Here is a 27,961-nt window from a genome sequence, read left to right as displayed (position 1 = left end):
GCAATTTTGCATGTCATGTCATAAAACATGTTTCTTTTTTTGTCCTGGCAAAGTATTGCTTTGAGTCTTACCACGTAAAACATGGTAAAACATGCAATAAAGTCTGAGAATGCAATAAAAAATTAGTTTTTCTCTAAGGTCGTGCTGTCTCATGTTTACCGGCAGGAGGTCACATTTACCAACTTTTTTTCTTTTTTTCTTCTTCATTTCACCACTACATCACTGCATCACAACCAATCGGACCCTTCAGAGCGAAGCAAAATGTCAGCGGGATGACGTTGTTGCTGGCGTAGAGCTGCAGTTTGATGGCTCCTACTAAATGAATGCAGTGGGAATGGACGAGCAAGACACACTGCTGGTCAGACAGTGCGCACTGACTGCTGACCTCCGCACACAGCATCACTTTATCAGGATTTCTTATCTCGTTTTTACTGCAGGGGATTTCTTCCTGTTTGTTTGTTTTTTTCTTTACAGGGATACGTGTTGGGTGGCCTCTCTAACTGTATTCTTTATTGTAGGAAACGAGTGGTAAGTTGTGCGAAAATTATTGCTTACATGTTTGTGACCCTTTAAAACATTGCCCTTTGGTCCAAAATAGACATGAATTAACACTTTTCTGAAGACATAGCGTCTGAAAACAAAATCTTAAAGCCCCGAAATGTTATTTTTAACGAGTGAATGAGGAAATAATAATATTTGAGACAATTAAGCTCGATTTAAGTGTGAATTATTATGTTTAGTTTACTCTCTCACATGATTGTGTCACTTACTATAGGATTATTATGGTAAAAATCACTGAGATAAAAAAAAAAAAATTCATGAAGCTATATTTTCTCTTTGCACCTGTGTTGGTCCCAGAGGACACAGCATGCTGTCGTCCCTGAAGACCCTGCTGCTGCTCTCGGTCTTGTGCACGCCGACCTCCAGCCTGTGCCTCCGCTCAGACCTCCTGTGCGGGGACCAGATGGCAATCGGGGTCCGGAGCGACGAGGACGAGCCGGGTTACTCCCCCATGGACGGCTGGGGGTCCCTCCTGCAGTCCGCGGAGTATCTCACTTCTTCTTCTTCTTCTTCTACTTCTTCATCGGCCGAATCCAGCCGGGAAAAAAGGACTTCAAGTCCCGCGAACTATCGCTTCATGAGCCGGACGAAGCTCAGAGGGCAGATGCTCCGCAACAGCAACAAGGGGGACCGGAGGAGCAGGCTGACCCTGTCCCTGGACGTCCCGACCAACATCATGAACGTCCTCTTTGATGTGGCCAAAGCCAAACACCTGCGAGCGAAGGCGGCGGAGAACGCGCGTCTGTTGGCTCAGATCGGACGGAGAAAGTGAACATGTTGGACAACTTCCATCTAACAGCCATGACCAGTGTTGGCCTCCTCGTTACTCAAATGTAATGAATTACTATTATTCACTTTTAGAGTAATGCTGTTGGTTTGTACCTTCAGGGGGAAATTATTTTCTTTCCACTCACATTACAGGTAAAAGAAGCATTTCTAATATAATTGAGTTGCTCTCATGTGAAAAGTCTGTGGAAAGTCGATTATTTTTATTTTATTTATTTTATTTATTTTATTTATTTTATTTATTTTATTTATTTTATTTATTTTATTTTTTATTTTGTTTTGTATGTATTTGCTTGTTTTATGATAGCTCAACTTAAAAAACCCACAGTATTTGACAGATACATATTATTATTATTATTATTTTCATTAATATTAATATTATTTATTTATTTTTATTTTTATTTTGTTTTGTATGTATTTGCTTGTTTTATGACAGCTCAACTTAAAAAACCCACAGTATTTGACAGATACACATTATTATTTTCATTAATATTAATATTATTTATTTATTTTTATTTTTATGCATTTGTTGTTGTTTTTTGACAACTCAACTCAAACACAATATTGGACAGCTGCATATTATTATTATTCTTTTCTTTTTATTTATTTGTTTTTTATGGCAATTGAGCTTCAAAATTCAAAAATTATACAATATATGACGGATAAATGTAATAAAGCTGTCAAAGTCATTTACTCTTGAAATGAAAGTTTTAATTGTGTCACAGTTTTGGTTGAAACCATGCTTTAGTGAGAATTATCCATGTTTTTCTTATGCACTGTCAGCAATTTTGTAGCAACAGTGTCGTTGTCTTGATTTAAGATATGGATGAAGTTATTGTTCTCGTATCAAGATGATTCCAGACTAGAAACATGAGACATGTTTTGCATTAGAAACATATGAAATTGTTTTAAGTAATTTACTCTCAACATGGACTTGGTTGCAGTAAAGCAAGGCTGCTTCTGTAAAAACAAACCCTTAGATTTTCTTTGTCAGTAAAGTGAATGTGTAATGTGGTTAGTTGGCCCCAGAGTCATCAAATTTTAAATCTTGGACAAACCAGCAGAAAAAAGCGATCATTAATTCTTACACCCTTAGCAAAAGACCAATGAAATGTTTTATAAGTCTGTTGCATAACTGTAACATGAGATTCATATTATGATGTTTTCCCTCTTTGCTGCTTCATTTATTTAAGAGGTTTGCTTTTCAGAAGTTCACATGAGAGCCTATAATGATTCCAATTCTAGTGTGAAACATCAACTGTGGCAAACAACACAACACTGACTCTGAAATACTGTACAAACCAACTGCAAGACCATGAAATACAGTAAAATGCAAGTGCATGAGAATGTATGTGTTCATCAGATGTCTGTTATTTTTATACTCAAAATAAAGGATTATTTTTCCTCAAATAAAGCAGATGTAACTAACTAGGCCTACATTTGCCTTTTTTATATGCAGCATTTTAAACAATGGGGTCCATTAAATAGTACTATAGATTATTATTCCTTTACCATCTATACGGCTAATAATATATTCTGACTGATACCTCAACATGTCTAGTATTAATGGCTAAGTTAAATGAGTTCACTCCAAAATCAACAATCCACATTTCTTTCTTTTACCTGTAAGGCTGTCTATCAGTCTAGATTGTGTTGGTGTGCACTGTAACCATAGACATGTCTGCCTTTTATTGAATATAATGGAACTAGATGGCACTTGGCTTGTGGTGCTCAAAGCACAAACAATTATATTTGAAAAACTCAAATGCATTGTCTCGCTCCAGAGATCATGATACAGTTAATCAAGACAATCCAAAGATTGTGTTATGAGCAGTTTAATGGAGGAACTAATAGTTACTGGAAATGCTTCTGGAAAGAGACATTGCAGTTGAGTTTTTCAAATGTTTTTTTATTGTTGTATTTACATTGTAAGCACTTTACACACTACAACAGAAGTAGTAAATATATACATTTATTATAGTTTAGTATAGTATATTTAATAAGTAGTATATATATATATATATATATATATATATATATATATGTATATATATATATATATATATATATATATATATATATATATATATATATATATATATATGTATGTATATATATATATATATATATATATATTCAGTATATCAGTTTAAAATCTCTCTGGGAAGTTTGTTTGTTCCACCAAACTTAGCACTTTAGCAGCTGCTGGGTTTGAGAGTTGGGTCTTGTAGTTAACCTTTCTTAGAGAAGACTAAAAACATGCTGCAATGTCGTCATCTTGTGGTGGTTGTGACGAAGCACACCAGATCGTGCGTCATCTCTGCAGGTGTTCATTACACCTCACCACGTCACACCGTTGAAAAAGGTGAGAAAATGTCAGTGCTTTTACATGATTGTGGTCTATTAGTTTGAGTCATTTCATTTAGATGATTCGCCCTGTTGCACCCATGTTGGGCCACTTGTATTGCTTTTAAAAAATATTTTTAGACAACCTGGGGTAGAGTTATACAATGGTGTATTGCAGTAATTCATTATATTACATTATTATTATTATTTGGAGCTTTTATAAAATATATAAAGCTGTCATGCGTTGTCTGCTGTGTGCTCTGGTTTGTACTTAGATGCAATAAAGCACATTCACAAACTGCATTGAGTGGACATTCAGTGTGACATAAAAAGTTACGTCCTTATTTATAAATCCTGATAAATTATTTTCTGATACCTGCAAAGTTTGTATGCGTTTTATTCCACATGAACACTGCGATGTAGCGGCCCATGATCGTTACATTTGCATAATTGAATATAGTAACATTTTAAATGATTGTTACCAATCCTAATAAATACTTACTGAACACGTTTGATGATAAATATAAAGTATAGAGTTGTATACAGAGTCTATAATACCCTGATAATATTATTACTATTATTATTATATATTATATATCATATTATTTTACTTATAATTACTTAATTTATATTTTTCATTTTATTTCTATATTGTTTATTATCTATTATTACATATTATATTATATGTAATATATACTGTACTATTATTATTATTATTATTATACCGTCTAGTCACTATAGCTTTGTTGCCATCATATCACCAGTATAATTACCTTCATCTTGTCAACCATCCTACCAACCGATGTTCTTTTTTTAACTTCTTAAGTGTCCTTGTTCTATTCTGTGTTTTTTTCTATTGTTGTTTTTATTTATGCTACCTAAGTATTTTATTCTATTGTATTTTATTGTACTTGAATACCGAACTCCTGTGACAACCGAATTTCCCTTCGGGGATGAATAAAGTAATCTATCTATCTATCTATCTATCTATCTATCTATCTATCTATCTATCTATCTATCTATCTATCTATCTATCTATCTATCTATCTATCTATCTATCTATCTATCTATCTATCTCTCTATCTATCTATCTATCTATCTATCACTTTTATTGTCAACAGCGCCCTCTTCCGGTCATGACGTGGAGGTGTTTCTGACGTATGTTCCGTTGACGTGGACGTTCTAACCGGAAGTGAGTTTTCATTTTGGCTACGTGGAAGTAGCTTCGCTTGGACCGAGGCTGGGAGCATCTTTTGCCCTCGTCCGTTAGCTTCATTCCGACATAATGATTAAAAAGTTTGATAAGAAGGACGAGGAGTCTGGTAAGACCTGAGAGTTATTACCTTGAACACTGACACGGTTTGAAAAACGTAAATTATGTCTGGAGATGTTTGATGCTTTGGAAGCTAACGCAGGGCTAGCTTGTTACAGCTAGCTTGTTACAGCTAGCCGACTAGCTAAAGTAACCCTGTCCATTAACCGCAGCTTGCAGGCTGTTTTATATTTAAGTAGCAGGTATTGAAGAGTAGTTATAAACTGAGTTGCGGTTGTATTGAAGTTTTGCACCGCTATTCGTTGATGTTGTCACAAAGCTAAGTCAGCCGTGAACTAGGTTTAGTGTTAGCGCTGCAAGCTAGCTGCCAGCTGGATGCTAGTTTTGCTCGTTAACGTGTCATCCTTAAAATTTAAAGATCTGCAGCAATGCTTTAATTAAATAAGATTTGTCTTCAATGTAACACGTGTTTCTTGCATGTTTGTTTTAGTTCCCGGTTCATTTGTACTGAATGTACACTCACCGGTGACTTGATTAGATACAACAGCTCTGTCATTCTGCCTTTACATACATTATGTTTAGGTATTATTTTATCTACATGTTTATTAGTGAGGTGGGACTGCACTATATTGAGACGTCTTTCCCATATTTTAATGTATTTGCATACATGAAAAAGGCAGAATATTAATCATACCTCTCATTGTAATGTATTCTATTAAAACACCACCCAATACAACCTCTATAGTGCAGAATTTAAATGTATTGCCTTTCCGACAGTGTCAACAAAAACTTTGTTAAAGATGAATTCATAGCAGAGCTTTTGTATTGAATTACATTACATTATACCTGTGTACCTAATGAATTGACCAGTCTGTTTATCATAGCATTGGAGGACATCAACATAGCATTCTAGTCAACACCTTTAAATTAAGTTTAATAAAGTAATACTGGGTTAAACTGCACAGACATCTGAATCTGCTGTTTTTGACATTCAGGAAGTGGGTCGAACCCTTTCCAGCATCTGGAGAAGAGTGCCGTGTTGCAGGAGGTAAAGTCTGCACTTTATATTGCTTACATTTGCTATTATATAAGACATGAAGTATTTGCTTACTTTTATAGAAACAATATCCCAACCAATTTAAGGTGCCCCTTCTTGTTTGCAGGCTCGTATCTTCAATGAGACCCCTATCAACCCAAGAAGATGCCTCCACATTCTCACCAAAATTATCTACCTCCTCAACCAGGTAAAAAGCTGTTTGAAAAAAATGTAAAGTTGCTCTTTATTGTTCTGCAATGAGTTGGTATCTGTCCACCCACTTAAAGTTGTTACTCTTGCTCACTGTAATGTCTTTGTCTATTCAGGGGGAGCATTTTGGGACCACAGAGGCCACGGAGGCCTTCTTTGCGATGACCAGGCTCTTTCAGTCCAATGATGTAAGATGTTGTCCATTCATTCATTATCCATTAGTTTATGGGTTATATACTCTTTTAAAGCTCAAGCCATTCGTATGCAGTGTTCAAAGACAAATATAGCAAGTTTATATTATTTATTTTTCTCTCAGCAAACCCTGAGGAGGATGTGCTACCTGACCATCAAAGAGATGGCCAACATCTCCGAGGATGTCATCATTGTCACTAGCAGGTTTGTATAATGTTAAATGGCTTTAAGTATCACCTGAATGCAAATAGAAATAGATTTCACTCATATTGTTATGAAATCTGGTAAATAGGCATGGTCTCTTTGACTAATTAAATTACTGAAGAGGTTTTTTGTAACACTTGTAATGTCTTTCATTCTCTTTAAAGTCACAGTGTCTTTAATTACACCTTGTGTATTTACAGCCTGACCAAGGACATGACCGGGAAGGAGGATGTATACAGAGGACCTGCTATCAGAGCCCTCTGCAGGATTACAGATGTGAGTGCTGCTTCACTTTATTTTCTTCCTTGTCCTGTTTCTCCATCTTTTCCTCTTTCTTTTTTGTTTGTTGTCCTTTTCTTTTTTTCTTTTCTCATGCAAGAACGAACAAATCCTGTCTATATATAATGTTGTTATGACTTAAGAAACTTAAACATTGTTTGTTGAATTTTCCACAGACCACTATGCTGCAGGCCATTGAGAGATACATGAAGCAGGCTATTGTTGACAAGGTGCCCAGTGTGTCGAGCTCAGCCCTGGTCTCCTCACTGGTAAGAAAATGGAAATGTTTTACACTTAAAAGCAGAAAGAGCTTTATAGGTGAGGTCTGGATTTCAGATTTTATCCTACTAATATTTTGTGTCTCTGTATAATTGTATATCACGTCATTACTGGTGAGTTATGAAGTCTTTTCTTTTTGTGTGTGTTCAGCACATGGTGAAGATGAGCTACGATGTGGTGAAGCGTTGGGTCAATGAAGCCCAGGAGGCTGCTTCCAGTGACAACATCATGGTCCAGGTGGGTAGTTTAGACAAGCACATGGAAATGTGAACTCAGTATTTTCATACATCTAATTTTTTTGTAGAGGGGAAATTAATATTTCAGTGTCTGGTTTAAAAAAAAGTATGCGATGGAGTTCAATGTCAAAAGTGTTGTTTGTATGTGTCCCATCTTCCAGTACCATGCCCTGGGCCTGTTGTATCACCTTCGGAAGAACGATCGTCTTGCTGTCACCAAGATGCTCAACAAGTTCACCAAGTCTGGTCTCAAGTCTCCCTTTGCCTACTGCATGCTCATCAGGATTGCCAGCAAGCTGCTGGATGAAACAGAGGGAGGGTGAGTAGATCTGCAGCAGTATAATGCTAAAGCAGAGACACACAAGGATTCTGGGTACTTGCATTATTCAGCTGTTTGTATCTGTTGTAGTCTGAGGTTTTTATTTTATCACTTGAAGACCTCCTCCATAGTGAGACTATTTGACCCTATTAACCCATTGAAGCCTGGAAAGCGGATACGTCGTTTTGTAGTATTTGTATAAGCTCTCAAATACCTTTTTGAATTTCATATCTATCTGCTACAGAGGCTGAAAAATCTATTATTTAGTAGAAGAGTTGACACTTTTTTTCCCCAGAATTTTTCCAGAATTTCCAGAAAATTAGAGGCTTATTTTAAAATCGCCCAGCGATTTTTCGGGCCTCAATGGGTTAATCTATTTGACTTAGCAACAAAGTGATGATGCACACTTTTATGATCCAGAGAATTACAATCAATCAGCTACAATCAGTTCAAAGTTCTGCAGCACAGGTTGCCTATTTTAAAATCTTTATATTGGTTAATTTAGAATTTTATGAATTTTTTTTCGCTTGTAAAGAACTTTAAAATGCATGTGATTTGTTGGAAAGGTGCTATATAAATAAAGTTTGAGGCTTAATATGTGGTGTAAACTTCACGGTTGATGTCTTGTTAACATCATTTTTTTCTGTCTTTATGTTTTCAGTCATGACAGCCCGTTGTTTGACTTCATCGAGAGCTGCCTGAGGAACAAGAATGAGATGGTGGTGTACGAGGCTGCCTCTGCTATTGTCCATATGCCCAACTGCACTGCCCGGGAGCTGGCCCCTGCCGTGTCTGGTCAGTAGTTTACTCACACTTTATTAATTTCATTTTACATTCAATTTGTACCTTTGACTGAAAGAACAGAATGATGTGTTGATGTGTCTCATTGTGAATGTATTTGTCTTCCTGCAGTGCTGCAGCTCTTCTGCAGCTCTCCCAAAGCAGCCTTGAGATACGCAGCAGTCAGGACCCTGAACAAGGTAAAGCAATACTCTCCATCCATCCTTCTTATGGCTTCTTTTATAAGATTATTACTCCGAGCTTTGATATATTGCTGAGCTGCTTAGAAATTGCATATACATTAAGGCAGCATATAAGTGGTTGTAAGTTCTTTTTGAAGTAAACTTAATACACAAATTAGGCCTAAAAGTGCTTTATGTACTATTTAAACTTAAATGAATGAATAAAAACACAAATAAATAACTACACTGTCATTTCCTTTGTGTCCACCAGGTGGCCATGAAGCATCCATCAGCCGTGACTGCGTGCAACTTGGACCTGGAGAACCTGATCACAGACTCGAACCGCAGCATCGCCACCCTGGCCATCACCACTCTGCTGAAGACCGGCAGCGAGAGCAGCGTGGATCGACTCATGAAGCAGATCTCCTCGTTTGTCTCTGAGATCTCAGACGAGTTCAAGGTCAGGCACCTTTGTTGTACTTTCAGGGTTATTCTGTATTTTATAATGCAGTGCAACTAAATCCATACATGATGAGGTGTTTTATTTATCACCCAGGATTTCAGCTTCTGTGGCCACAAAAGATAACATTCTAATTTGAGATTCACCACTTTTAAATCATGTTATTTTTGTTTTATTTCAATTGTTCTAAATCCGTCGCTGATGTTTGTTTATTCCAGGTGGTGGTGGTGCAGGCCATCAGTGCTCTGTGCCAGAAGTATCCCAGGAAGCACAGCGTCATGATGAACTTCTTGTCCAACATGCTTAGAGACGACGTAAGTTGATCATTAACAGACGAGTGAACTTCACACTTTGGTCTTTGCTTACTGAAGAGCTTCCTCATACATGCACCCATACAGACAACTGATTGAATGTGGGTGATTTGTGTATAACTATTCTTTAAGGTTGTCATTGTATGTTGCAGTTGTGTTTAAGACTCAAAGTAAACATGTCTCTGCTTCCTGCAGGGTGGATTCGAGTACAAGCGTGCCATCGTGGACTGCATCATCAGCATCATCGAGGAGAACCCAGAGAGCAAAGAGACGGGCTTGGCCCACCTCTGCGAGTTCATCGAGGACTGTGAGCACACCGTGCTCGCCACAAAGATCCTGCACCTGCTGGGCAAAGAGGGCCCGCGCACCCCCCAGCCCTCCAAGTACATCCGCTTCATCTTCAACCGGGTGGTGCTGGAGAGCGAGGCTGTTCGTGCAGGTGAGACAGAGTGGGATGCTGTGTGAGCCTCACTGGGCTGAATTTTTAATGTCATTTTAATGTTTATTTTAACTTTAAAAAATTAGTTGTCTATGTCAGCATTCCTCATGTAACATGCTGTTTATTGATTAATACAGGCTCTCTGCAGGTCCTTAAAGGCGAACCACGGTCTTAAAAAGTCTAAAATCCAATCATGTGAATTTTAGGTCTTAAAATGTCTTGAAAATGAAAGGCTTTATGAAGCTTACATTACTTAAATAAATTTGCAGAATTTTTCAAAACCCACAGCTACTGTGTTGTGTTGTGTTGTGGTGTGTGGGAGAATGTGGCGTCTTCTCTCATCCAAAATTAGCTAATTCTACATGCTTTTTCATGCATTTTTATAACCAGTTTGTTTCTTCCTCCTCCCTCAGCTGCAGTCAGTGCTTTGGCTAAATTTGGAGCTCAGAATGATGATCTGCTGCCGAGCGTCCTGGTTCTCATGCAGAGGTACTCCTTTACTTCAAATTGTGAATTTATTGTCTTGCGTGACTATTTCCCCCCACCAGTCTTTTGTTGTTGTGGAAAATAAAGCATATTGTGGAGAATTATTGATAATAGACCCACACTATACAGTGTGTTTGAATATGTGATGTAGTCTGACTTAAATACATGTGTGTCTGTGGTCACAGGTGCATGATGGACAGTGATGATGAAGTGCGAGACAGAGCTACTTTCTACATGAACGTGCTGCAGCAGAAGCAGAAGGCTCTGAATGCTGCCTACATCTTCAACGGTGAGAAACACACCGTCTCACTGTGTGTTTGTGGGCCGTAGTGGCTGCTGATCAAAATGTTAAAACCGTGTTTGCAAAATGCACCTGGCCGGGCCGCTTGTAGTGCAACACTCAGCAGTCGATGTGAGAAATGTTAATGTTAACGTCTCCTGTTGTTGCTCTCAGGTTTGTCTGTTTCAATCCCCGGACTGGAGAAGTCCCTGCACCAGTACACTCTGGAGCCCACGGAGAAAGCTTTCGACATGAAGAGTGTCCCTCTGGCCACCACTCCAATCACAGAACACAAAACAGGTACAACCACACAACTATTTACTCATCTTTTTGAGTTTTTGTATGGAGGATGGGTGCTGTCAGAACTAAAAATAATTCAACAAAAAGAAACATTAATTATTAAATACATAGTAAAATACATTTAAGAATGCATAAATACATTAAACAAATGAAAATAAATTAGATAGAAATAAGTAAAAGGGAAAATCAAATAGGAAAGTAAATAAATAAATAGGGGAATTAATACCAAGGTAAATAAAGAGACAAATTACAACAAATAAGTCACAATTGAACAACTATAGGAAGAAGTATTTTAAGTACAAGTATTAAGAATACATTAACAAAAAATAGAAATAAATACAATAAACAGAATAATAAATCATATAAAAATGGAGAATTATTGGATATATATATGAAGAACAAGCTGTATTGCAAATGTTTTAAAAGTTTTGTTATTTTAATAAAAGTTCAGATCAAATGTAGAAAAGTAATTTATCAAAACAAGTGTATAACAAAGAAATATAATGGGACGAAACATTTATTTATTTTTGATTTTGGTTCATAAGCAGCTATTAATGGTTCATAAGCAGCTATTAATGTTTTCTTTTCCTTCCCAGAAATCGCCCCTATTGCCACCAGCAAACTGCCAGAGAAGTTGGCTCCGTCACGCCAAGATATTTATCAAGGTAAGATTATAAACTGCAAAGTTTTATGATGATGTAATTGGACACTGATACTCAACGTCACACACACACGCCTGATATGATTTAATGAAATTACAGCCGTGTCTTTGGTTTAATATGTTTCTGCTTTCTGTGCGTTTTTACAGAACAACTGGCGGCCATCCCAGAGTTCCAGGGTCTCGGGCCGCTATTCAAGTCCTCCGAACAGGTGCAGCTGACGGAGGCGGAGACAGAATATGTGGTGCGCTGCATCAAACACACCTTCGCCAGGCACATGGTGTTCCAGTTCGACTGCACAAACACACTGAACGACCAGCTCCTGCAGAAGGTACCAGTGAACCAGGGGATTATGCTTCATGATGTTCTATGTTTCATTGTTTTGGAGATCCAGTTGGATATTTAGATTTAAAATAATGTCCAAAAGAAGAAGAGTATTATCAATCAATCAATCAATCAATCAATCAGACTTTATTTGTATAGCACTTTTCATACAAGCGAGATGCAACACAAAGCGCTTAACATAAAAAAGAAAGGAGAAAATAAAATAATGATAATAAAAAGATAACAAAACATAGAAACAAACACCCTCCACCCCACCCACCTTCATCCCACCCATCCTATTAAAAACAAAGCAAAGAAAGGAAGCGCCGTCTCAACATGGAGAACTATATGTTATTTAAAACACACACACTGTAACTACTGAAACAAATTCCAATATGTTTTTTTTTACATAAATGGCAATAAAAGTACCTTGAACCTTGAACCTTGAACCTTGAGCAGTGAGGAAACACTGGAGGCAGGTTAGAAATAAATTAGATAAAGGATAAAGTAAGATAAAATAAAATAAGATAAAAAGATATATATAATAATAATAAAAAATAAAAGAATAAAAAAGTAAAAGTCAATAATGACAATGGAAAGTATATATATATATATATATATATATATATATGTAAAATATAATAAAATAAAAAGCTAGATAAAAAAGATAAAACAATAAATAAATAAGATAGCTAGAGCATGTTAAAAAATATATATATAGAGAGATAGACTTATAATTAGGAAATGTTGCAGGATTTCAGACAATGGTTGAACTAAAACACGAGAACAAATCTGATCTGAATGTATTGCGTCGCTCTTCTTGTCAGGTCGTCGTCCAGATGGAGCCGTCGGAGTCCTACGAGGTGCTACACTACATCCCAGCCGCCAACCTCCCCTACAGTCAGCCCGGGTCCTGCTACACTCTGGTCCGCCTGCCTGATAACGACCCCACCGCTGGTAGGTGCACTGGGATGTTACTGGGATGTTACTGGGATGTTACTGGGCTCATTGGAGCAGGGACAGATTGCCTGAGAAACTTCAGAACATTTTGACCACAAACGGTTTAATCAAAGTCATTCACCTGCCCAAAGCTGCAAACATTGCTGACCCTTTATTAATGTGCAAGCTTTACTAGGTTAAATCTTATAGCCAACATCAGAGCCAATCATAACAACCAAAGATTCATTCATTTTCAGAATTTGAATGCCTTTAGGTGGACATGTCAGGGGGAAACAATAAAAACTACAATTTTGAAGCCAGGTCTCTAGATTGAAAGCCTAAAATAATAGAAAGCAATCAAAACATTTGTTTTTTGTGGACATTTTTGAACATAAGAGTCTATGTATCTGTGTTTTGCATAGAACACAGTTTATTATAGGAGCTGAGGTTGAACTAAGAAGATTCAGAATAACACTAGCAAACATGTATGCCCTATGCATTAAGCACAAAATGATGATGATCTCTTTGAGTTTTATTGGATTTTCAGCATTCACTAATATTTCACATACTAATTTATCTTTGCACATAACTGCTTCCAGGGATTTAACATGTTCAGCAATGCCTTTGAAGCTTTATGCAATAACTGAAAACGTGTTACGTGTTGAACTAAGAAAATCCAGAACAACACTAGCAAACATGTATGCCCTATGCATTAAGCACAAAATGATTAAAAAAAAAAAATCCAATAAATGTCCCTTGTTAAGGGACTGCTCTGTGCTTGTACAAATATGGGGTCCAAAATATTATCTTTTCAGCAGCAAATTGTGCATTTGAACAGCGTGGCTCTAAGATTGAAGACGTGTCCCATCTGTCCACAGTGTCTTGTACGTTCAGTTGTACTATGAAGTACCTGGTCAGAGACTGCGACCCCAACACAGGAGAGCCTGACGATGACGGCTATGATGATGAATATGTGGTACGTAATCACAACACATCCACCCACTCAAAACAAGAAGAATGTTATTTTTTGTGTGCATTTTCATCAATGAGGTTATTCTTTTCTTCTATCTCCGTCTCTCCTCGTCCTTGTGTTGCTTATCCTCCTCTGCTCTGCTCTGCTCTTCTTCAGCTGGAAGATTTAGAGGTGACGGTTGCAGACCACATCCAGAAGGTTTTGAAACCGAACTTTGGAGCGGCATGGGAAGAAGTGGGAGATGAGTTTGAGAAGGAAGAGACGTTTGCCCTGGCGTCTGTACGGACTCTAGACGGTGAGTCAGAAAATTAGCCTGAAATCATGATTGCAAATTGAAAGGTCAAGGTGCAGAGGGTTATTCCAGTTCTCTTTGAGTTTTATTGGATTTTCAGCATTCACTAATATTTCACATACTAATTTTGATTATTTTACTGTATATCTTTGCACATAATTGCTTCCAGAGATTTACGAAACATGTTCAGCAATGCCTTTGAAGCTTTATGCAATAACTGAAAGTGTGTTACATGACTCATCTGTGGTTTTCTTGTACAGAGGCGGTGGGTAACATCATCAGCTTCCTGGGAATGCAGCCATGCGAACGCTCTGACAAAGTCCCTGAAAACAAGAACTCACATGTCCTCTTCCTCGCTGGTGGGTGTTGAATGTCAGGACCAGTTTGGTCACTCTTTAAAAAAAAAAGAAAAAAAAGAAATAGTTCTCTTAAAGATGTAATCACTTGAAATGTAGCCTGTATGCAAGATGCAGTTTTCTTGCATGTTGTAACATTTAAATGTTTTTAAGACACCAGATGCCACACCTACATATACTGCAGATTGATTTCGGATTTTAGTGGATTTCTAAATATTGTCAAATATTTTACAAAGTTGGTGATGAAAGACGTGCACATCTTTAACTAAAGTAAAAGTAGCAATATCACAGCGTAGAAATAAACGTCTTGCATTCATAAAAAATACTATGGTATAAGCATCAAAATATGCTAATATAAATACAACATGTACTAATTTGACAGTCAATTTCTAAGCATAGTTCAGATCACCCAAAAAAGAAACAAAATGACCAAAAAAGGAAACAAATTGACCACAAAATCATCAAAAAAAGACACAAAAGGACCAGAAAAGACACAAAATTACCAAAAAAGACACAAATTGACCACAAAATGATCAAAAAAAGACACAAAATGACCAAAAAACACACAAAATGTCATGACCAATGACATTAAGTGACCAAAAAGACTAAACCACATTAACACATGAACACTTTAACACAGTGGAGACTTTTGACTTCCAAAATGATTTGACGACCCCCAGAAATCATCTCGCGACCCCAATTGGGGTCCCGACCCCAAGGTTGAGAGTAGCTGGTGTAGATGATATACCAGATTATCGCTAAAATTAAGCGTTTTTTTAAGGAGTATATTTGAATCCAAGCATGTTCTATGCCTTGAAGTTGAGCATTTTCCAAACCAAAATACTCTTATAAAAAGGATAATTTACCTCCTCAATCATTTAAAATGTATTTTTCATTTAAAATGCCTGGTAAATGATTGTGTGATTTGATCCCTCTCCTCTCAGGTGTGTTCCGGGGAGGCCATGACGTGCTGGTTCGTGCTCGCCTGGCGCTGGCTGACGGCGTCACCATGCAGGTGACGGTCCGCAGCACCGAAGAGACGGTGGTCGACGTGATCCTGGCCTCGGTGGGCTGAGAGGCTCATGGTGCAGCTTTGTGCCAATAAAACAAACTCTGACGTCACTCAAATCTTTTCCACAGCTCTAAAATTAAGTATATAATTATATTGTGTTTATTATGCTGACACCATCCAGCCTAAAAAAACTTTTATTCAAGTTTATGAACGGAAAATTGTTTCTTAGCTCTTTCTTTATCGTCTGCTGCTCATTTTTTTCTTTGCATTAATGAGAATATTCTGTCAAATCTTCAATAAATCTGTCTGTCCAAGTACATCAAGTATTCCGACACTTTTTTTCTTTTTTACAAAACTAGTTTTATTTGAAGAAAAGTTGACATTTCGGCTTTAAATTGACATCAAGAGAAATGTAGAAAATCATATCAAAATTCATTCAGAATGCAGCTGATTACAGGACTCAAAAAACAGGAGATGGAGGAAATCATAACTGTCTAAACTACAGATAAGTTCAAAAATTACAACCTAGAATAAATTTCAGTATTCTACTTTAAAGAGGGTTCATAAATTAACACTGAATTAGTCATTCGGTTGCATTGAGCACACTTAATCATGTTTCTAGCTCACATTTGACATCTTCTGTGGTAGTCCTTGACATTTTAGGGATTGATGCTGGTAAATTAGCCCATCACTCCTGATTAGATCTCAAACTAATGCAGCATTACTCCTGAAAGGTCTTCACTGCATGGGACCGATTAGAACTTTCATCGAAAACAGCCAAAGCACCTAACAAGCTTGTTAAGGATCTGTCTTCTTTCTTGGGGGCGTGTTGCATTTTAGTATCCCATCAGAAAGAGTGAATAAAGTTGAAATAAGCGTTGAGGAAGCCGGTGGGATCTTCCAGCTGGGGGTAGTGACTGATGTGCTCGTCCAAAATGGTGACAGTCGACCTCTGGACCAGCTGCCTGCAGGTACAAGGGACATTTTTTTTAATTAATATTTTTTATTGCATTTTCCAACATAGACAAAAACAACACTGTGGCCACAGAAAACAAATATCCAATTACTTATTACATAATACAGACAATACAATGAAAATGCTCTGTCCCATTACAATTGACAGTGATGTAGCAAATACACATCTGGAAAAAAAAGAAGTGAAGAGTCGTTAAAAAAAACAAAAACAAAAAAAAAATTTTTTCCAAAAATCTCAATTTCCATTTTGAGAGAAAGCTATTTTTTTGATTATTAAAAATAATAAGTAAATTAATGTCCTTCCTTATAACCCAAAAACATCAGTTAGCCAGTTTCCCTCATTGCCATCTATCATCCCTTTTAATACAATAGTTGTGAGTACAAGGGACATTTTTGACAAATGTCATTACAAACTTTCACAAAGTTAAGTCCAAAATTACAGGTTCTGCCTCTGCTACACCTGAGCACTCCTGAGTATTAAGAAGAAAAGTCAGCTAAGCAAGTTAACTGAATTTTTGAAGCAAATATTTAAGATAAATAAGTTGTGATGTCCTCTGTGGTCTTGTGGTAATATTAGTGACACTTAGGCACTTTCTCAGTTTCTACTCTTGAATGCTTGCTGCTACATTTATCAGACTAAACCAGGGTTAAAAGTGCATCTCTGATTGAATCCTGTCTTGAGCTCTCGTTAAATTTTGCCACCCAAAAGAATGCCTGCAAATTTTTTTGATTTTGTAGTTGCAACATACAGTAAAAGACAGATGTTTTTGGCCTTGTTGTTTCCTTCTCCATGCACCTTGAAGTAGGTAACTTTGTGCCAGAACCACTTTTATTCTACAAATTTCACAGCCAAATAAGCAATGTGGAGACTTTCTACATAAAATTTACTGCATGTTGTTCAGATCACAGGATTTCAGATTAACAATAAATGGGTGTGAAAACTATACCTGGGGAAATTAAGCTGGGGAATTTTGGAAATATTCCAAATCAGAAACTTCCCATGGAAATTAACTGGAAATTGGGGGTAATTTAAACAAACTATCATATCCAAACATAAACATTTTGTTTTCCATTTTGTTTATCCATGCAAAATATTACAATTAAAAAAAAATGTCACCAGATTTATTTGTAAGTAGAACATTATGAAGATTTAATTATTTTATTGAAAAATCAATCCTTTCATTGAACAACAAAACATGAATGTTGAGGTAAATATTACTGACCCCGAACCCACACATTCAAAAATTAAGTCAAATGACTGCAAACCTATTCATAAAACTACTTTTCCCCACAATTTATCCTCATTCACATTCAGCCAGCGAGCTGAAACAAAAAAAAAGATTGTACTAGAGATAATCTAAAGGGCGGGGCACTCACTGGTAAAGACGGATGAACTGAGGATGAGGATTGACGGGGTCCAGGGGTCCGTAGATCATGTGCACTGAAAGACAAAGAGGGATGAGAGAGAAGGTCATAGAGGAAAAGAGGGAGGGAGGAACTAGGGAGGTGCCCAATTAGTCGGCTAGTTGATTAAATGTTGCTAATGCTTTGTAGCTGGTCCCTCCCCCCACTTCTCCCCCCCCGAGCTCCAGATCACAGATGGACGACGAGGCTTCTCCTCGCAGGCTAAGCAGCTTTGCAGGCTGCTGTGTTGGAACAACTTAAGCCTTTATCAGGCAAAGAACTATATTTGGTAACTTCAGGTAATATTTTTTGAGAAAAAAAGTTGCAAATTTACTAGATTAAAGCAGTAGTTCTCAACCTTTTTGAGTCACGACCCCCAATTTAACATGCATGTTGTCCGCGACCCCCACTCACTGAACACAATCTCACACGCACAGTTCAGATCACCCAAAAAAGAAACAAAATGACCAAAAAAAGGAAACAAAATGACCAGAAAAAGGAAACAAAATGACCAAAAAAAGGAAACAAAATGACCAAAAAAGACAGAAAATGACCAAAAAAGGAAACAAAATGATCAAAAAAAGACACAAGGGTAAAAAAAAAGGACACAATATGGCCTAAAAAGACACAAAATGACCAAAAAAAGACATTAAGTGACCAAAAACACATGAACACAGTGGAGACAGAGCTGACTTCCAAAATGATTTGGCGACCCCCAGAAATCATCTCGTGACCCCAATTGGGGTCCCGACCCCAAGGTTGAGAATAGCTGGATTAAAGTGGCAAATCTACAAGAAAAAAAGTCACAGATTTAAGAGATTTAAAGTGGCAAATCTGTGCAAAAAAAGTCACAGATTTACGAGGAAAAAGTGGGAAAAAAAGCAACTTTTTTCTCCCAGATTCACCACTTTAACCCTTAATAGGGCACTCATTGAAATACTTGCAAATTCCAAATTTCAACCCTAGAGAATATTGGAGGATATTACATACTGCTAGAATGTTTAAAAAAAAACCATACGAAAATAATATTTTGAGAAAAAAAGTCTACGAGAAAAAAATGTGCAGATTTATGAGATTTAAAGTGGTGAATCTGGGGGGAAAAAGTTGCTTTTTTCCCACTTTTTTTTTGAAAATCGCGACTTTTTTCGCACAGATTTGCCACTTTAAATCTCTTAAATCTGCGACTTTTTTTTCTTGTAGATTTGCCACTTTAATCTAGTAAATTTGCAACTTTTTTCTCAAAATATTACCTGACTCTAACTACCAAATATAGTTCTTTGCCTGATAAAGGGTTAAGGAAGTGTTTGATCTGATTTATCAACAGGATGCAACGTTGAACTCAGATTCACTCTTATCCAACGCGTCCGTCTTTAGATCTTCATCCTCCAAGATTTCTGACATGCAGAGGTCAATTTATTGTTCAATTTAGGGATTAGGGAAATTGTGGATAAAAACCTTTTCCCATCTGGCAAGGGACTCCATCTCTGTAAAATGCTTCAAAAGATGTCTGAAAGCTCATTTAACTGCTGTTTTAAAATTCTAGTTCATACACAAATACACTTTTTTAACATGTTCATTTTTGTTTTTAATTGTTTTTGTTATTGTCATTATAACTTGTTGATGTTATACATTTGTTTTTTCTATTATCAGTTTCTTACTTTCTAATGAAATTTTAAGTGGAGGCTTTAAATAAATAAACCCATCTGGGTTTTCTGCCTCTCCCTGCACTTTACATTATATGTTATCTTTGTCATTTTATGCACACTACCGGTCAAAAGTTTTAGAACACCCCAATTTTTCCAGTTTTTTATTGAAATTCAAGCAGTTCAAGTCAAATGAACAGCTTGAAAGGGTACAAAGGTAAGTGGTGAACTGCCAGAGGTAAATAAAAAAAGGTAAGCTTAACCAAAACTGAAAAATAATGTACATTTCAGAATTATACAAGTAGGCCTTTTTCAGGGAACAAGAAGTGGGTTAACAACTTAACTCTATGGAGTCTTGGGCTATTTTGTCCATTTTTTTAATTCTTTTCATGTCTTTGTAAGTCATTTTGTGTCTTTATGTGTCTTTTTTGTCATTTTGTGTCTTTTTTTAGTCCTTTAGTCCAACATAAAATGTGATTTTGAATCTTTTTTTTACTTTCAAAACACTATCATGCTCAATAAAGAATTTTAAATGTTGCAAATGTGCATTAATTTCAGAGTACACTGAGACATTAAACTGCATCATTTTCAATTAAATTCTGGAAAAGTTGGTGTGTTCTAAAACTTTTGACCAGTAGTGTAATTCTAATTACAATTCTGTGCAAATAAAATAAAACCTAAAAACCTAAAACTCACATGGGACGAAGGTGGAAGTGAGAGCGCCCACCCATCGCTCTCTGTGTTTCAATCTCTGGTTGATGTACTGCAGGATGCTGCGAGAGAAGAAGACAAGTGAGGAAACAGGAAGAGCAGCAACACTCATTCAGGTTATTTGACTACAAAGCAAACACTCACCTGTCCAACACTAGGTTGCCATCGTTGTAGCGTAAACCCGTCCACATGTCCCAGAACTCGGCGTCTGTGGGCTGCGTGTACGGACCGAACACGTCTCCAATCCTGACAATAAAAAAAGCACATTTCTGCAGTCACATGCTGGTTCAAACATGTACACTACAGGCCAAAAGTTTGGACACACCTTCTCATTCAATGCGTTTTTCTTTATTTTCATGACTATTTACATTGTAGATTCTCACTGAAGGCATCAAAACTATGAATGAACACATATGGAATTATGTACTTAACAAAAAAAGTGTGAAATAACTGAAAACATGTCTTGTATTTTAGATTCCTCAAAGTAACCACCCTTTGCTTACTAGAATATAAGACATGTTTTCAGTTATTTCACACTTTTTTGTTAAGTACATAATTCCACATGTGTTCATTCATAGTTTTGATGAATTTACAATGTCAATAGTCATGAAAATAAAGGAAACGCATTGAATGAGAAGGTGTGTGTCCAAACTTTTGGCCTGTACTGTATGTTTTAATCTCCCAGTGTGGAAGTAAACTCTGGTTCTCGTACCCTTTTTGGAAGATCAGATAGTTGGTGAGACGTGTCAGAACCGGAGCCAGGATGCTAGAGTCCTTCAGAAGCTTTTCAACACAGATTTAAAAAAAAATGTTTGAGTGAGAAATTTGATGTAAAATATGACATTACATAGTTACACATGAGCTGACGAGTGGGATGAAGGAAACAAAGATGACTCACTGTCTGCAGCAGACGTGGGTAATGTGTTTCTGGGAATAATCCTGTTGGAGATGAAAAAGTCAGAATGGATTTCCACAACAGACCAAAGACATCTGTGTGAAGTTAAAGTGCTTATTCAAGTATTTTGTTGTAGAGCTGTAACTAATTATTGTCTATTTTGTTCAACCAGCAGCATTAATTAGTTAATCCTTGGCTTTTTAAGTGAGTTTTGTGGTCCTCTGTGTCTTTTATTTCTTTTACTACTTTTAACTGCGTCTTTTATTTTATTTTACTATGTTTATCTGTTTGATTGTATGGTTTTATTTATGGCATCATTTTAGATTTATACACTAATTATTTATTGCTGATTGGTGCACTTTGGAGATGTTTGTGTTGTTTAAATGTGCTATACAAATAAAGGGGGTTGGATTGGATTGATTAAGAATATCAGGGCATTTACAAATGTTATGACTTTTAAAAAAAAATGCACATCCCATAATGTGGTGTTCATTTCTGGTCATATTATGCTATTATACATATAAACAAACTGTAACTGGATCCTTTTAATCATTTTAGGGATTTTAAAATTTGACCATGTTTGACAAAAATCTACATGCTATAGTATGACTTTTTTTCAAATTTTTGACAAACCATTATATGACGTTTTTCTGTCATTTCTGGCCATATTATGCTCTAAAATGTATCAACAGGCTATAATTTGGCCATTTTAAGCATTTTTAGGCATGTTAACATTTGACCATTTTTGCCAAAAATCAACCTGCTATGGTATGACTTTATTTTTTCTGTCAAATTTTTTGACATCCCATGATATTATGTTTTTCTATAATTTCTGGCCATATTATGCTCTAACATGTATCAACAGACTATATTCGGGCTATTTTAAGTCTTTTTAGGCATTTTAAAATTTGACCTTTTTGACAATTCTATTAGTCATAGTTTACCAGCCCTCCCAGTCCATATTAACAATTTTTATCACAATTCTCTGAGTTTTTATCAAGCCTAGTACTAATTACAGATAAGGTTATTATTGTAGGTGATTTTAATATTCACTTTTAATGGAGATCTTGTTTCGAGAGAGCAACTAATTATAATAATTTTTATACCTCACTAATAACTAGAGCTGTAATTCATCGATCAATCGTAAATTCATTTCTAACTACTTTTACTTTTATGATGTTTTTCTTCGACATAAGTAATAATAAAAAGTAGCTTTGAAAATAATAGTTTTGGAAATAATATCTGTGGATATTTGGACTGTGGGTTTTAATTTTTGACATTTTAATTTAAAAAAACAACAAATCAATCAATAATGACAATAATTGGTACTCTCAGACCTCCTGATAACAGAACATAAAAAACATGAATAAGGACTAGAGACTGTAGCGTACCTCCGTTAGAGAGACACAGACTGTTGAAGGTCAGGTGTCCTGTGCGGTTTTGGTCACTCCTGGTTTGGGAGCAGGACACAGAATAAAGGGACGGTTAGGCAATTTAGACAATTAGACAATTCACATAAATCCACTGGCACACAGACAGGTACACACCTGTAGAGCAGCTCCAGGGCCACAGTGTCTCCGTAGTCATGGGACACCAGATTCACTCGCTGGTTGCTGAGACCCAAGTGAGCCACCAGAGCCTCCACCACACTGGCCTGCTCGAAGATGGAGTACCTGTGTGGTCTCTGGGACGGACAGACAGCCAGAGAAACAAATGAGTCAGTCAAGTTTTACTTAATTAATCTAGAAAAATAAAAGCTTCTAACTGACATAAAAATGTACTCACAGGCTTGTCACTGAAGCCAAAACCCAGGAAGTCCAGAGCAATGACTCGATGGAAGCGCTGAGTGAGTGGCTCCCAGATCTGTACGCAGAAAAACACAAACAGGTTTTATATATATATATATATATATATATGTATATATATTATATGACATTATGATTCGACATTATAGTAAGACATTTGTTTGTTTTGACATACTATAATATGATGGGGGTTTTTTACATACTATATTATTACCATGATAAACATACTATAAAGCGTTTTTAGGCATTTTTAAACAAAATACACTGAATGCTGTTTTTGTAATTTTTTTCCCCATTTTTGAACAATCTCTAATTTATATATATATATATATATAATGTATGACATTTTTCGACATTATAGTAGGCCATTTTGTTTGTTTTGGGTTTCTTTACATACTATATTATTACCATGATAAACATACGGTACTATAAAGCGCTTTAAGGCATTTTTAAACAAAATACACCAAATTATGTTTTTGAACAATCTCTAATTTATATATATATATATATATATATATATATATATACATACATTTTTGGATATACTATACCATTAGAATGATCAATGTACTATTGTAAAACTAACTAAGACTGTTTTTCAATAAAACTTGATGACACACTACACAATGACATTTAGGAAATATTGATGGCAATTTGTGGATAAATTGTGCAGAAATGTTGGCAATTCAAAAGGGATTTTTGTTGTTGCTGTCGATGCAGATCCTAGTTGTTTTGAATGATGGTTTGGTGAGTTGAGAAGCCACCGAGTGTGTGCAGTTGGTACCTTGTTCCAGTCAAAGCTGGAGGTCGGGAAGCCATGGAGCAGAATTATGACATCCGAGCTTCCCAAAGCACCGTAAGACTCTGATTTGGGGTGAAAAGAGAAAAAAGGTAAATGTGTTCATAACATGTGGTGAAAGAAGGCACAGTAATATTTGGTTTGCACATTTTTTGACAAAATAAAAAAAGAAATATGTCTCTAAAATGTCAAATTTAATACTTAAGTCTGTTAATCATTTCGTCGATGTGACAATAAATGTGACAATAAATAGTTACCTAAAATAAAATAAAATTACATATAATTAAATGAAATTAATTATTCTGATTTAGATTTAGATTTGACTTCATTAATCCCACAGTGGGGAAATTTCTTTGTTACAGCCGCACGAATTTTCACACAATTTTTAAGATAAAGATAAAAAATAAACAATCTAAGAAAAAGACATTTAACAATATACAATATACAATAATATACTATATACAACTTAGTACAAATAATAATAATAAGGCTAATATAATAATAATAATAATAATAATAATAATAATAATAATAATAATAATAATAATAATGATAATAATTTAATAAGGCTTACTAAATAATACATAAATAAAAATAAAATAACTTAAATCTGAAAACTTAATCTGAAAAGATAGGGCTTCAAGAATCACTGTTAGATTGTTAGGCATTCATTAAAAAAATTGATTGATTGATTGATTGTCTTTATTTCGAACATGCAAGCAAAAAACAAAACAAGTTTAAATATAAATAGATGAATAAATAAAAAACAAAACAAAAAAGCAAAATTAAAAAAAAAAAAACAGACACTTTCTGCATGCTCGAAAGGGGGTAGGAGGAAGTAATAAAACTTATCTAGTCCTACCCCTTAACAGATCAATTTTACCTGGATAGTTAGTATTATGTTATTAACATGTCAGTATGGTAAAAAGCTATATTAATGCATATATATATGAAATAATGAACAATTGTGTGTATATAGAACAACAACTGTGACAGTCGTGCCTGTTACCTCTGTAGAAGATCTCCTTGCCCCTGAAGTGGAACACCTCCCCGGCACCGTGCCATTTCTGCAGGGCGGGGGACAGCTGGGGGGGCGGGATGTGCAGGTAGACCGCCACCAGCGGGACGCAGATCAGACCCACATGGACCCACCACTCTCTCATGTTGAGCTCAGCGGTGGGGGCGTCTCATTCCTGCCTCTGACAGAGAAGACAGCAGGTAAGACGCAGGTGAGATCATGGAGCTCTGCCGCACTGCTGACTGCTACACATTACTACACAGCGTGGTCATCTAACACACTGGTTCCCAACCGGGGGGTCCCGACCCCCCAGGGGGGCGCCAAAGATCCACGGAGGGTCGCGAAGCCCTCTTGATTTTAAGGGGTGTAAAACATCTAATGTGTTAAATATAGATGAGTCAGCATTTAATTCATTAGTGGGACAAAAACAACTAAATAAGGGCTACATTAAACATTTTTTCATTTATTTAAATAGACAAATCACTATGGAAAAGTTTAAAAATAAAGGCTATATCGCGAGAATAAGGACATCCCTCTTGCAGTATACACAGGTAGCCGCTGAAGTTACCGCTAGGCGAGGTTACCGCTAGGCGAGGTTACCGCTAGGTGAGGTTACCGCTAGGTGAGGTTACCTCTAAGTGAGGTTACCGCTAAGTGAGGTTACCGCTAGGCGAGGTTACCGCTAGGCGAGGTTACCGCTAGGTGAGGTTACCATTAGGTGAGGGTACCGCTAGGTGAGGGTACCGCCAGGTGAGGTTACCGCTAGGTGAGGTTACCATTAGGTGAGGGTACCGCCAGGTGAGGTTACCGCTAGGTCAGGTTACCATTAGGTGAGGGTACCGCTAGGTGAGGTTACCGCTAGGTGAGGTTACCGCTAGGTGAGGTTACCATTAGGTGAGGGTACCGCTAGGTGAGGTTACCGCTAGGTGAGGTTACCACTAGGTGAGGTTACCATTAGGTGAGGTTACCTCTAGGTGAGGTTACCACTAGGTGAGGTTACCTCTAGGTGAGGTTACCTCTAGGTGAGGTTACCGCTAGGTGAGGTTACCTCTAGGTGAGGTTACCTCTAGGTGAGGTTACCTGTGTATACTGCAAGAGGGATGTTACACATGTCCTTATTATCGCGAGATAGCCTTTATTTTTAAACTTTTCTATAGTGATTTTTCTATTTAAATAAATGAATAAATGTTTAATGTAGCCCTTATTTAGTTGTTTTTTTCCCACTAATGAATTAAATGCTGACTCAACTATATTTAACACATTAGATGTATTACACCCCTTAAAATCAAGAGGATCTTTGGGTCGGGACCCCCCGGTTGGGAATCACTGATCTGACGCACCTGTGTGAGCCAAGACTGAGATACCTGTCACTCAAATATTGATACAGCGGTACAGTAAGTTAGCTAAATATGAGCGATGTAGAGGGAAAATACAGTAACTCATGAGAGCCACGCAGCTCTAATCCTGCTCTACACTACCACTACAGCAGGCTACATGTGTTTTTATCCAGCTGAGTGCAGCAGACTGCAGTACTCACAGAAATGTTGCGACCTGTCGTTAGCAGACCTTCGCCCTGCAGAACAAATTCCTGCAGAGCGGAAAGAAACACGGTTTGCAGAGAGAGAGAAAAATGAAGATGACTCACTCTGGACCGGGATCTCCGAACCGTTTTTGTTTGTTTGTTTGTTTGCAGCACAGGTAAAATGCACAAAACAAGACGGAGAATGGTTATACAAAGATGAAGGGTGGATTTGAAATAAACGTGGAAATTATATTACAGCACAATCTCATACGAATTTTGCTTTCATATTTATTTTCCCAAGCGACTTTATTTGGCAAATATAAATATTTTTTTCATACATGAGCGCAAAGTAAGGCATGAAAAATTCAAAATGTGAATTAGATATTTTCCTTTTTTTTTTTTTTTTTTTTTTTTAAACAAAACAAGCAACAAAGAAATGAGAAACAATCACGTAAAAGAAATGTTTTTGTTTTTTTTGCATTTCTATTTATGTTCCGCAGTAACTTTATTTGGCAAATTTAAATTAAATGAACTACTTTAATAAAAAATGTTTTTAATACATGAACACATTTAAGGAAGTAAAAATATGAAAAATATAAAATGTGAATTTGATTTTTTTATTTAACAAAACAAGCAACAAACATGACGAACAAACGCGTAAAAAAAATCTATATATTTTTGGATTTCTATTTATTTTCCGCCGCAACATTATTTGGTAAATTTAAATGAAATAAAATAAAATAATTAATTCAGTAAAAAAGATTTTAGGAAGTAAAGTACGAAAAAATATAAAATGTGAATTAGATATTTTCTTCTCTTTTTTCAAAACAAAACAAGCAACAAATAAATGAGAAACAGTTACGTAAAAAATATATACATACATATTTTAGCATTTCTATTAATTTACCGCAGTGACTTTATTTGGCAAATTTAAATAAAATAAAACAATTAATTAAATAATATATACTTAATTAAATATAAATTAAATATAATTAATTAATAATATATACATACATATTTTAGCATTTCTATTTATTTACCGCAGTGACTTTATTTGGCAAATTTAAATAAAATAAAATAATTAATTAAATAATAAATAAAAATTATACATGAACACATTTAAGGAAGTAATGTATGAAAAATATAAAATGTGAATTCGATATTTTTATTTTTGACAAAACAAGCAACAAACAAATGAGAAACAATCACGTAAAAAAAAAAATATATATATATATTTTATTTTTTATTGTTTTCTGCCGGAACTTTATTTGGCATATTTAATAATGATAATGGTCAAATGTTTTTAATACATGAACACATTTAAGGAAGTAAAATATGAAAAATATGAAATTGTGAATAAGATATTTTCCTTTGTTTTTTAATCACAAGGTTAGCATCATATTAATTTTTTTTGGTATCCAAGTTGTCCATAAAATAAACACTGCAACACTGTAACACAATGACGGTGTGTTATTAATTTTTAATATTAATTTTTAATGGCAACCAGTAATTGATATCAGATAAAAACAATTTCCGAAAATTAAAAAAAATAAAAGCTCATCTTTTCAAGAACAGCGGATGAAAGGATTCATTTCAAATATAAAGCGCTTGTGTCAGAAACGTTTATCAGCGATAAAAGTCGTGTGTTGCTAGGCAGAATGAAAAATATCAGCAC

At 36.0% G+C, this 27,961-nt stretch overlaps 3 protein-coding genes across 4 annotated transcripts; 2 read left to right on the top strand and 1 right to left on the bottom strand.

Annotated features, from left to right (window-relative positions):
* Positions 1 to 241: 241 nt before the first annotated feature.
* Positions 242 to 1,554, top strand: ucn3l (urocortin 3, like). The gene is made up of 2 exons (XM_059326219.1): positions 242 to 528; positions 859 to 1,554. Exon 2 carries the CDS (start codon positions 869 to 871, stop codon positions 1,331 to 1,333), a length of 465 nt encoding a protein of 154 aa, XP_059182202.1. The 5' UTR covers positions 242 to 528; positions 859 to 868; the 3' UTR covers positions 1,334 to 1,554.
* Positions 1,555 to 4,888: 3,334 nt separating this feature from the next.
* On the top strand, positions 4,889 to 15,831 carry copg2 (COPI coat complex subunit gamma 2). The gene is made up of 24 exons (XM_059325859.1): positions 4,889 to 5,015; positions 5,962 to 6,014; positions 6,130 to 6,210; positions 6,329 to 6,400; positions 6,529 to 6,608; positions 6,809 to 6,884; positions 7,064 to 7,156; positions 7,317 to 7,403; positions 7,564 to 7,721; positions 8,383 to 8,516; positions 8,634 to 8,701; positions 8,955 to 9,143; positions 9,362 to 9,457; positions 9,650 to 9,893; positions 10,307 to 10,382; positions 10,565 to 10,668; positions 10,834 to 10,959; positions 11,556 to 11,624; positions 11,768 to 11,949; positions 12,770 to 12,899; positions 13,760 to 13,857; positions 14,011 to 14,149; positions 14,407 to 14,505; positions 15,447 to 15,831. Exons 1-24 carry the CDS (start codon positions 4,979 to 4,981, stop codon positions 15,575 to 15,577), a joined length of 2,622 nt encoding a protein of 873 aa, XP_059181842.1. The 5' UTR covers positions 4,889 to 4,978; the 3' UTR covers positions 15,578 to 15,831.
* mest (mesoderm specific transcript) lies at positions 15,804 to 26,395 on the bottom strand. Of its 2 annotated transcripts, none has more exons than XM_059325860.1 (12): positions 26,302 to 26,395; positions 24,756 to 24,945; positions 23,732 to 23,811; positions 22,928 to 23,005; positions 22,690 to 22,826; positions 22,534 to 22,592; positions 21,146 to 21,186; positions 20,960 to 21,030; positions 20,392 to 20,493; positions 20,233 to 20,309; positions 17,867 to 17,930; positions 15,804 to 16,479 (listed from the first exon to the last, which is right to left on the bottom strand). In XM_059325860.1, the coding sequence occupies exons 2-12, from the start codon at positions 24,907 to 24,909 to the stop codon at positions 16,362 to 16,364; spliced, it is 981 nt and encodes a 326-aa protein (XP_059181843.1). In that variant the 5' UTR covers positions 24,910 to 24,945; positions 26,302 to 26,395; the 3' UTR covers positions 15,804 to 16,361. The 2 variants fall into 2 exon arrangements, with proteins under 2 accessions (XP_059181843.1, XP_059181844.1); XM_059325861.1 differs by having other exon boundaries at positions 24,756 to 24,939; positions 26,302 to 26,366.
* Positions 26,396 to 27,961: the final 1,566 nt, after the last annotated feature.

The sequence above is a fragment of the Centropristis striata genome, chromosome 22 (assembly GCF_030273125.1).
Source record: "Centropristis striata isolate RG_2023a ecotype Rhode Island chromosome 22, C.striata_1.0, whole genome shotgun sequence".
NCBI lineage: Eukaryota > Metazoa > Chordata > Actinopteri > Perciformes > Serranidae > Centropristis > Centropristis striata.
Note: the sequence above shows the minus strand (reverse complement) of the source record. Positions and strands in the feature narration are given on the sequence as shown.

Bases quoted from the DNA above. Each gene is read 5' to 3' on its own strand.
- ucn3l (XM_059326219.1), top strand. From the start codon at position 869: ATGCTGTCGTCCCTGAAGACCCTGCTGCTGCTCTCGGTCTTGTGCACG.
- copg2 (XM_059325859.1), top strand. From the start codon at position 4,979: ATGATTAAAAAGTTTGATAAGAAGGACGAGGAGTCTG. The intron at 9,144-9,361 runs GTCAGGCACCTT...TGTTTATTCCAG, and splicing joins AGATCTCAGACGAGTTCAAG to GTGGTGGTGGTGCAGGCCAT. The intron at 13,858-14,010 runs GTACGTAATCAC...GCTCTTCTTCAG, and splicing joins GCTATGATGATGAATATGTG to CTGGAAGATTTAGAGGTGAC.
- mest (XM_059325860.1), bottom strand. From the start codon at position 24,909: ATGAGAGAGTGGTGGGTCCATGTGGGTCTGATCTGCGTCCCGCTGGTG. The intron at 23,006-23,731 runs GTACCAACTGCA...TTCTGCGTACAG, and splicing joins CCAGCTTTGACTGGAACAAG to ATCTGGGAGCCACTCACTCA. The intron at 22,593-22,689 runs GTGTGTACCTGT...CTCCCAAACCAG, and splicing joins GCCCTGGAGCTGCTCTACAG to GAGTGACCAAAACCGCACAG.